Here is an 11,542-nt window from a genome sequence, read left to right as displayed (position 1 = left end):
AGAAGTGGAAATTCCCATACAGCATCCAAGAATTACCGAAGCATAGTCCCAGTGCAAACAGACACATTGAGAGAAAAACAGCACAACTGAAATCTCAAGACTTAACAGCACCTTTTCAGTTCAGCTAGGCTAAAGACATCCCCCAAATCCTCAGAAAGACAGCTCATTGCAAAACTCAACTGGCTTTGATTGGCTCAAAACTGTTTTGTGGAGGAGACCCCTCCTTGGTGCCCAGCAGGCAGAGTGGATGGGATCAAACACCCACTCAGCCAGGAACCAGGCCCAAGGGCTACCGAGGAGGCTTCCCAGTGTTTCTGAGCACTGGGACACCGTGCCAGGCCAGCAAAGTCCTCTGGAGTTGAAGTCACTGAAAATCACCATTGAGTCCTCACTACAATCCAATCTCAATTTTCCTTAAGCAGAGCAAGAGATAAGAGTGGTAAAAAGCAATCATGGCAACTTTAACAAATATCTTAAGAAAATCTAATTTTTTTCACATTTATGGGGAATTAAATGTCTGTATGAAATGAGAATGTCATTTTCTCATTAATATTTCACTAACAATTTAATTGTGGGAGCATGTGGGTTTTCCTAAAGCAAAAGTGATTAGTATTATTGAGTATTACACATACTTCAGAACTGTTTAAGGACTGCTAAGCGCTCTGTTTTACTTCAAAAACTAAGACATTCCTCCTTATTCCTAAATAGTTTGAAGCAAAGATTGGCCAGAGAATTGTCATTTAATCAGAATCCATTCCTGTCCGAGTCTTGACACGGACCCCCAGCAGAATCATTTATCTGGTAAGTACTCAGACATCAAACCTTTCACGGGGACTCAGACACCAGATAAAAACCTGATTCCTCTCTATAAACCAAGCGTCCAAGGAGCCAAGAGAGCAGCTGTAGAGCAACGCACAGCTGTGCCATGCACAGCAGATTCATCTTTTATATTTCCCTCTCCCAGCCATCTGTTTCCAAATCCTCTTTTTCTCCTGGTGCCTCCGTTCTGCAACTGAACGAGAGAAAAGGGGCTCATAACCGATATGAAGCAAGTTCAGGAGAGGAACTGGACGTGCCAAGAGGTGTATGGATGGGAAGCCACTGGTCCCACACCATCTTTTGGCTTTCCTCACCCTTCTCCATTTACTTTAGCTCAGCAGAGTGTGGAAAGCACTGGGGTGAGGTAACAGGCTGTTTGCAAAAAAAAGGGAAATCTGAAGTAGGACAGGTGGGAGGTGAAAGCACAAGTGGAGAGGATGAGATCAGACATGACACTGCAAGAGCCCACAGTGCAAAAACCAGGCACTGCTGGAAAAGCCCCTCTTTCTCACGGAGGATTCTGCTACTTCCAAGTACGGTTCTGTCTTAATGTGACATCAACCCTCACAAATTTGAAAAGCTTCTTCTCCAGAAGCGGTGGCCGGGCTCCAGGACCATCCGTCTGGTGGAACCACAGACCCAAGAACCTTGGCCACGCTCTCTGGCCTGGCAGGCTGTACCCAAGCAGCAGCTGGGTGCAGGCTGTCACCAGCACCACCCAGGAGACACTGGCTGCAGGGGACCCGCTTACCACTTTGCTCAACTTGCTTTTAGGGAATTCCCTCCTTTCACCCTTTCCAGGCAAACCTCTGACTCTGGTGCTGCTGGGAATCTCTCCTGGTCCCCCACACCAGAACCGTATGGCGTTGTCTGATGTGGCTTCTTGGGAGGCTGGAAACGCCTGGCAGGGCTAAAAAGAAGTACTTTACTTGGAGAAGATTTAAAAGCCTGAAATCAGAGCTGCCTCACTGACCAGCAGCTCCTTACCTAGCTCATCTTGTTGCCCTCTGCTATGCTGGCAAGGACAGATGATTCCAACTTCTCAGCTGTAACTTCCCAATCAGTTAGCATACTTGGCAAAGACCAAAAAAAGCTGAAGGGCATCCAAAAAAAACTTGGGTGATGTAGAGAGGAGAGTTCTACTGCGTTACTCTTACCATGGCTGTTTTCAAACAGCCTTTTAAGATTTTCATGGAAAACTGTATTTCCATCAAAACGAAGTTTGGAAATCACTTCAGGCAGCGCAGCTGTAATAATGCAGGACAAAAAGCAAACCAGCTACTACTAGGTCAAGCAAAGCAACTACCAAACTACAGCAAATGAGGGATTCGTGATGAGTCTTAAAGAAATACTTTACCAACAGAAAGGAAAAAGAGGGTGTTATGGAAAGACCTTTTAAAAGGGAACACTTGTGTGCAATTTTGCAGATAGCATCTTACTCACAGGCAGTGGGGTAGATTGATCTCTAAAGACCCTTAAAAGGTTTTGCAGTGGAAAAAAAATAGTTGCAAGACATACAGTCAGATCATTAACTGCAGCCCAGGCTGCCAGCTGCTCACTCAAATACTCCAGATGGCTCCTCCTCTAAAACATCATCATTTGATCTCGGTAATCAAATTATCTCCCACTCTTACAATCCTCAGTGAGGCAAGGCTTGTACGAAGAGATGATGTATTTTATTTGGCTGAGATGGCTTGTGAAAACAAAACAAAAGAGCTTTCAAGGCGCTCAGCCTCTGCTAATTGTATCACAGCTAACCACCTCCAGCCCTTTAACACCTTTTTTCTGCCGTTGCCACCACACACAGTTCAAATCACCAGTTAGACTCTATGAAGCTGCCTGGCGTCCACATTTTATACAGTGTTTGCACACTAAACACTTCAACATCCAGTAAGTACCTAAGTCCATAGCTTCCCACCAGTGGAAAGCAGGACCTGTCACTGGAGAGCAGTGTTGGAAGACTCCTGAAGCACTTAGGCTGGATTACTTACACAAACATGCAATCTGTTTGTCTCGCCAGGGTCACCCAAAACACCACCTGCGCATTTTTGAGGCCTTGAATACAGCCTTTAGGACACACAGTGCCAGAGACAAGACATTTTCTTCACTTTTCACTCAAGCAGGGCCAACATGCCTTTTTCTGCTGAAGGCCAGGCTCATCTGTGGATGTTTGCTTCCATCACTGGAACAGAAAGTGGTCACAGCTGGCAAGATCCCCCCCAGTCTCTATGGCTGCCGAGTGCTGCCTGGCTGACAGTGATGATAGGCAGGATGCTCCTGGGGTCAGGGGAAATTGCTTTTTTAAACAAACAAACAAAAAACTCAAAAACTAACAAATAAACAAGCAAAAGCAAAGCAAAACACCACTAAGGTAATTTCTTACATGGCTTTCTGCAAAGGCTTCAAGGAGGAAATTAAAAACCTCAACCAGTGCACTGTCAGTCTCCAACTTTTCTTCCAAAGAATCAACGCCACTAGAAATTTCCCAATATTTTCAGAAAATATGGAGCTTTGACAGTTTAAAAAGGCCAGCTGAAATATTCAAAAGTCACATCTTCCAAAACTACACACTCTTACTAGCATGAACACAGTATTTTAAATCCTAGCATTATTTAAATCAGCATACTTATGTAACATTTAATAATAATTTTGTTTCTCAGACCTAGTTGCAAGAGATGATGAAAGTCAGTTATAGCTAATCAGAGGAAACAATTCATTGTTGCAGTGGGTGGCTTGCATCTGAAGTCTAAACCCCAGTCTGACCATTGCCTAGTGGGATTACTCCCCACTGGAGTTTAGCTCTAAACTTTATGGCCCACTCAACTTCAATTTTCATAACAGAGCTGTACTTTTATTTCACAAACTAGAAGTACACAAAGAACAAAATAGCTTGCTAAAGGCCATGAATGAGGAAAAAAAAAGAATCGGAGCTGCGACTAGAAAACTATGGAGAAAGGCAACAAGAATTATCACAGTATGGAAGAGGTTTTGTCTGAAGAGAAGCTAAAAAAACCTGTACAACTTTGAGAAAAAACACTGCCATTTATGGAAAAAAAAACCCAACCCTCAAGAGTAGTAAAAAGCAGATGAACAGGAAAAAGACTGTTCATAAGTTTCTCAGAATATAAGAACTAAGTCACCAAATGAAATAAAGCAGTGTGGTTTGAAGCAAACAAAAGGAAGTACTTTTTCACCCAGCACATAATTATATTGTAGAATTACTAGACACAGGATGTTGCAGAGGCTAGAAATACAAATAGATTTAAAAAAAAAAAAAAAAAGAAGAAAAAGAAAGCACTTTCTTCAGTGAATTTGCCTAATCTATCAAGGGCTACTAAATGCAGGGATGCAGATGCTGCAGATGCCCTTCAGGCTCTGATTGGTGAGGTCTGGAGCAGCATGCCGGAGGAACGGCACGTCCCCCGTTATGTTCCATACACACCTGCCACTGAGCCCTGTCAGACAGGGGAGGTGTCCAGCTCGTGGTCCAACATCACTTTCACAACAAGGCTGGCCAACTCCTTAGCTTGCGTTCAGGTTGCTCAATCACTCATCAGGGATCGGCTCAGCTCAGGGACAGACCTTTAGGCAGTCTGATCAGACCCTCTACTGATTTTAATCAGCAGAGATCTGAAGTAAGGACAGAGGTACTTGGATTACTGCAGGAGGGACTGCTGCGCACTACGAGAACACATTCCAGTTTTTAAAGCAATCAGCCCACAGCAAGTACACCAGCATCCTCCTCGTCATCATCGTATCCAAACTGCTGAGGCCCTTCTACTCCGATTTCAAAGGATATTAGCATTTTTTTGTTTGTAGGACATGATGTAAGCATGATCTTCTTGAAACAGTGTCTACTGTAACGAGCTTTACAGACTTAAAAGACACTGCTTTAGAGCTATGTCACATCAGCTCGGCAATACTGTCTTGTATTCAACCAGAAATTTAAATGCCGGTGTCTGTCTTATAGGCACCAGAATTCTATACCTATTTAATTTTCTTGTTGTTGAAATGCATTTTGCACTAAAATCCAAGATTTATTTTCCCTTTCAGAGAGAAAGGGGTTTTTTTGTCTTTACTATATGCCCTACTGTAATATAACAAAATGAAAGGAAAATATTTTACCAACATTTGCTTTACAAAAGGTGTCCAATCTACACAACCGAGTAAAGCAGTTACTGTCATACAACTTTTGAAGATTCCTGTAATTGCTCTACATGAAAAACTATATTTTACTTGGGAGGGCGGGGGGGAGGTCTCTTGAAGAGTGATGAGTACATAACGAGAAAGCAGTTCTTGATAATTTGGGGCACTGCAAAAGTACGACTGACATCCAACTTAATGTTAGACCAGAAATACTAGAAAACTTTCAAAAGACTCAGTGGCAGCTTATTTACAAATATACTATTTATAATGAATGCATTGATACAGAATGACTTTTATAAAAAAGCAAGGCAATCTTTTATATAGACATAACAATGAACATTACAATAATTCGGATTAAAAGTACATTTTTGTAGATTGTTTACACTCTTGTTGAGCTTTTAACCACAAAATGAGTGTGGTCTGGTATTTTTCCACAGCAAAAGTCCTGTGCAGTCCTGGTTAAGACCTAAACATCAGAATAATAAACATAATTTTCTGATCTTTGCTAACATAAAAACAAAAAGCATTTGTAGATACTATCGTTTGTTTGTAATTGCCCTTACTGTGCCTTGAAGATTGTGTTGTGCAAATTACTGCCAACTGCACATTTCTAATTTCTAATTAGGAGCTATTCTGGCATGCTGATTCGATACAACCAAGGCGTGATACTAACTACATGAAAATTGTTAGTTGCATCCAGATATGAAGACTTCCCTGATACAGGTTTGTACTGAATCAGAAACATGATTTAATTTTGGGTTTAAAAAAAACAAAACAAAAACAAAAACAAAACCCACCTCTCAAAGTTTTCTAATTGTTAAATAAAAGGTATTTAGAGGTATTTTTCAAACTCCCAGGATTAAAGATGATACTGGAATTCCAGGTGACATCATGGTTTTAAGCGCTACCCAGTTAGACAGTTCGAGTACTAATTTACTAAATCATGTACATGAGCACACACGACCTTCAAGAAGTCTGAACGTGCACTTTCTCACACATTAGCAAAAGATGGATAAAACTGCAGAGAAAACCTTAAATCCAAGAGAGGCACTGAAGCAAATATTCTACAACTCAAATCTCTTTCTAAAAACAGTACAAGAATTTAGAAGTTTCCAATAGCATCTGGCAAATGGAAAAGTGCCCATTACACAATTCTGTGACCCAACTTTACATGCAGCATTTCCACTGCATTTATACTAGACAACTTTGGTGACGAACCTAAATATGGGACAGACAAAGAACTTCAATGAGTTCATGGTAAAACATTTTTGCAAAGAATTAGTAAATTTGTGACCAACATGAGTCACAATTGCAACTGTTCATTCTTTTCATTATTTAACACATCCCTAATCTGCTTTACACCTAACCAGACTCCCACAATAATATATAGCCTATAGTACAGTAATTTAGCTTGTTAAATCAAAGCATGATTCAGGATAGTGTCTTTATGGGGCATGTGTATATGTACATATTCTTATGTACATAGGCACAGACACAGAAAATTGATATTTGGTCTATGAGCAAGCAATCAAGGTAATGACTTTCACACAAAGTAAAGATTGTCACACTTGAATAACCTTTCTAAATTATTTCCCCCAGTAGGGCAAGTGGGATAAAGATCTAATACAAGTATGTGGGAATCACCTGTTTCTCCATCTTGTTTTCAAAGATGCCGTAAAGAATTAATTTCTCCACCTTGTCTATGCTGTCGTACATATATATGTCATACCTATATAGATACACATACACATATATGTATGTATGTATACATACACTTGTCAGGATGAAGTTCTTTCCATTCATACTTTAATCGATTAGACCAAACAAAATTCTTAAACATGTATAAGCCAGCACATGCGTCCAACTGAATGTCATCAGGCATTAAATACAATTTAGAAACTGCATCAGTTAACAATCCAGCATCCTAGGAAATGCAGAAGTCTGTTATGTCGGGATGTAAGGCTGTTCTGAATTATCAAAACAGCTGGATTTGCATGGATCTGTGCATAGATTTGGATATAAATCCATGTATGTACTTATATAGATTTATATGCATCTATTCCCAATCCATGCCACACATTTAATAGTTAAACTTTTGGACAATTTTAAAGAACTTTTCAAATTCTTCTAGTTGATTTCTCGTGTATGAGAACTTCTCTTAGACTGCTTTTATTCAAATCTCTCTTGAGACACTGAAAAATAAGTGTGCACCTCAGAATGTATAAAATTAAACTCCTCAAACAGGGCTCAGGGTTATCCGGCATTGCAACAACCATACTAGTACAAAGATAAGTTTGAAAAAATATCCTGTTTTTAATATAGTAATGAATTAAAACATAGCTTTATTCCTCTAAGTGTAATGAAAAGAATAATTTGTTTTTAAGCGAGTGTAACGAGCACTATTTTGGTAGCCAACTTGTCCACAAGAATTTATGTGAGAAAGGATCAGCTCCAATCATACAGTCATTAACCATGTACCTTAACAAGGTGAATAATCAACATATTTACAAACTAAACAAATTCAATCCCATCAACTCCTATAAAAACGGGATTGAGGAGCAGACAGGGAATGAGACCAAGATGCTTGAAAACACAAGGGGTCGCCACTTTTTGTTTTAAGGAACCGTAGTAAATCAAACCAGTTTCCCCTAGTGACCTGAGGGCACAAATATGGATTTAGCAGTATATTCAGAAGTTAGAGCATAGTCTTGATATTAAGCATTTCAGCATCTTCATATTTGAACAGCTTAATGCTGAGGAAGATTAACTTCAGGCAGAAGGAACTAGCCTTTCATAAACTAAAGTCTAAACTGAAAAGCTACAGTAGATGTAAAAAAAAAAAAAAAAAAAAAAAAAAAAAGGGGGGGGGGGCAACAGAAAGTGTGTGTGAGAAAGAATAGAACATTACTTAGTAAAATCCAGTGACATCTACAATAGTTTTACAGTATGTTTAAGCCCTCTAAGGTTTTATATCTCCACCTGCCTTCCATTTAAACTTACTCCTTGTTAATGAAAAGACGTACTACAAAACAGAATGCAAACAGATCAAGGCAATACGTCTAAGTAAGCATGCGCAAAAGTCAGAAATAATACTCTCCAAACTTCCGCATGTGAAACATTTCCCACGGCATCGGTTGATTTGATTTTGTTCAAAAAGTACAGTCCTTCAAGTCACACTACCCCAGCAGCAATTCCAATGACTATGAACTGGACAGTTCTTGAGTAACCATGGAATGCAACCCGCCTTGAGTTCCTACCCTCCCGAAAAAGGACAACTGGCCCTACAAATGCAGCAATAGTGTAAGTCTCCCTGAAGCATCTTCTGCCTTTTAAACAACCAAGAAAGTCATGATAAAACTGAATGTCCACTACTTACAGTGTTTCTCTTGAGCTACCAACATCTATGCACAAATGAAAAAGGTGCCTCTTTTTTAATAGATCGGTTTAATACTGAAACAGATAGGATGAAGTTAAAAAAGAATAATCAAGATACTGAACTGAATATTTTGAAGCAAGTGCCCCAGCTGTGGGGAAAAGTGCATTTAGTTCAGCAGCAAAACAGCACAGTGTGAAGATATTGTGCTTGGACACAGAAGTTCCATAATGGAAGGAGGTACAAGGCAAGTCAAGATATAAAACCATAGTACATTGTTAACCAACCTTAAAACTTACATATATTGCAGTGTTTAAAAGTAAGACACATTCATTTATTGTACAAGGACTATAAGGAATCCTTAAAATTGCCTGTTGTAGTTTATGACTCAACATCGTAATAAAAATGTACATATATATTATTTCCTTGCCACTTAACTGTACTGTTAGACCTCATGGACTTGTTACTTCACAAAATGAAAACCGCTCTTCACTGAGTATACTCCACGTTGTTACCAATCTGAAAAGGTTTACTTGTGCTAGAAAAAACCAACCGCAAAGGCTCAGTTCAGATATGTTATGCCTGCAACGGATAACTCAGGGAAGCAAGACTTAAAGGAATTCAAGCTTTTTTTTCTTTTCTTTTTGTTTTAACTGCATCCTTTTCACCTGCCAGTTGTTCTGATGAGTACATGTTTTTAGTATACAAACCGGTTGATAAAAATTCATCAGCAGAGGCATATAAATTCTAGATATGATTGATTAAAACAGAGCAAATCAGAATAAAACAAAATCCAGTGATTTACTCTGACTGTAAACAATATAAAAACACCATTTGCTTCAAATCTCAAAATAAGTTAAAAGAAAATCCCAACCTCAGGACACATGACCCTTTCAGGTTTTGACACAAAAAAAAAAAAGGGAGAAAACAGAAAAGTTCATTATATAAAGGTTATACATTTCTCTTAACTGAAAGTAAATCTAAGCAAAATTATTTTTGTCCCTTAAATTTAAAGTTTGAGTTCATTGGCAATTGCTTTAAATGAACTGGCATTTCCAGATTATTCAGACAACTTCCATCAAATTCAGCAAAGAAAACTTAGACAAGCATTTTTACAGAATAAAAAAAATCTAAATGGCTATGATTCCTCTATTAGCAGAAACACATAATGCAGTCTTAAATTTGCCTTTTTATATTATTTATATATTTTATATATATATAATATAATATAAACCACATATATTATATTATATATACATGTACAGACAATTACAACATTAATGCAGTTTGTATTTGTACAGTGTATTGGACAATCCGATTAGCATCAGACCATGGCACGATATGGTCCCTGCATTTTTAAGAACTGAATGATGAAGGAGGGTCCTCCTGCAACAATCTGAGGTGGAAGGTGGCTGAGCGGGCAGTTCTCAATACTCATTATTGACAGTTTGCTGCAAAGAGCCAGCTCAAAGGGAAGGCTGTGTAGATTGGGGTTGTCATTCAAATACAGTTCTTCCAGATTCTCCAGTGTACCTGGTTAAAATAAAATAATACAAAGTAGTATTTTTTTTTTTATTCATGCAGTTTATAACTTTTAGACAGAAGCTCTAAGTTCACTTGAAGATTCTTCACTATGTAGAACCTAGAGTCAGTGACTCATCTGGACTCCTATTTTCAGGCACCAGAACCTAAGCAAGAACCAGTTTGCTTTAGTTTCCCTGCAAAAATAGCCATTACTACATCTCCTTTAGATAACAACTGAATTGAGAATACACAGAATAAGGGAACTGAGAGAGACTTCACCATAACTGTTCAGCCAAGTGCTTTGCAATTGCAGGTAACATTGAATAGCTATCCAGTTATAAGAGCCTAGAAAATATTTATATCATACAGTATGTATTATCTCTATAAAAATACCTATGCCATACCTTTTATTTAATTAGAACCCATACACTAAAAACCTGAAGCTGTAACTGTAAACATGCCACAGGAAGAAAGCAGGAGAGATCTCTGCACAGTAGTGTATTTATTAAATGGAACAAACCCATGTGAAAAATTCCTCCTGAATTCAAATTTTACAACCTGACTTTACTACAGATACTGCAATATAGATTAACCAGAAGATGGAAAATGGACTAATCTCTTCTTTCTTAAGACTTCCATTCTTCCACAGCAATCAAATATCAAAATTAATGCATATCTTTGAAATACACTCCAAATGTACAAGTCCTCCTCAAAACATTGCCCATTTTCCAACCTTACACATAAACATAAACATCTCCTATAACCTAAAAGACTATTTAATCTTTCACAAGAGAAAGCAGGAGCCAGGACTCACGGCATGGAAAACCAACAAAAAGGAAAGACTAAGAACTAATGGGAAATAGTTGATAACTTCAGATGAAGGAGTCACATCTGAAATAGTTAACTCTTCTCTAATCTGTTAGGACAACCAGCTTTAATAACCAAATTGTACTCCTACAATAGTATTTCAAGTTTACTTACATATTTTAATTCCACAGCCCACTTCCACAGCATCCAAACTCTCTCCGCTAACTTATGAAATGAATCACAAAGCTCCAGATTTAGATTGTTTTAGGCCCTTCTCACACTGAGGCACATACAAGATGAGCAGAAACTGTAACAGCTCTTCACTAAAGATGCTTGGGAGAGACAGACCAAGTCCTAGCTTTCTCCATCTGCACATGACTGTTTCTAACCACATTTTACTTTGTGTAGCTCCTCTAGTCATTTTTTTCCTCCATAATGAGCTCTAACTTTAAGATTTTAGCTTAAGTGCTCAGAATCATGCTCTGGAGGTACTTGTGACCGACTATAAATAAATGGGTGCTCTCAGTTTCAGATGCTCTGAATCACATTTACTCTGGATGTCTCAAGTAGAGAAAAAGAATCCTATTCCTCCCTTTCTTTCTGTAGATTTCCTCCTCTTCACTTTCTGTTCTTATCTCATCAAGGTGAAAAATAATACAGTGGTTTACAAACAGAAGTGTGTGCAGAGGGACTATCAGCAGAAACATTTGCTTCAGCTGTCTATACCTTACACAAGGTTTTGTCTACACCACGGAATTACAGTCGGACCAGCGCATTTCTTTTCTGACACAGACGTCTCTCCAACAATAGGTTTATGAACCTGAGTGACTGATAATACACAACTCGGGGGAGAATTTGGAGAGAAAAGGAATC

The 11,542-nt window shown here is 38.7% G+C and overlaps 1 protein-coding gene across 3 annotated transcripts in view; it reads right to left on the bottom strand.

The window, feature by feature from the left end:
- Positions 1-5,211: 5,211 nt before the first annotated feature.
- The window catches only part of SHOC2 (SHOC2 leucine rich repeat scaffold protein), a 68,453-nt gene continuing 62,122 nt past the window's right edge, over positions 5,212-11,542 (bottom strand). For all 3 annotated transcript variants that reach the window (XM_086752307.1, XM_086752309.1, XM_086752308.1), the window contains exon 9: positions 5,212-9,871. In XM_086752307.1, the coding sequence (XP_086608433.1) occupies positions 9,663-9,871 (209 nt within the window). In that variant the 3' untranslated portion in view covers positions 5,212-9,662. The remainder of the gene's footprint in view (positions 9,872-11,542) is intronic.

The sequence above is a fragment of the Chlamydotis macqueenii genome, chromosome 7, assembly GCF_036417535.1.
Source record: "Chlamydotis macqueenii isolate bChlMac1 chromosome 7, bChlMac1.mat, whole genome shotgun sequence".
NCBI lineage: Eukaryota > Metazoa > Chordata > Aves > Otidiformes > Otididae > Chlamydotis > Chlamydotis macqueenii.
The sequence above is the reverse complement of the archived record's forward strand: the minus strand, read 5'-3'. Positions and strand labels throughout refer to the sequence as shown.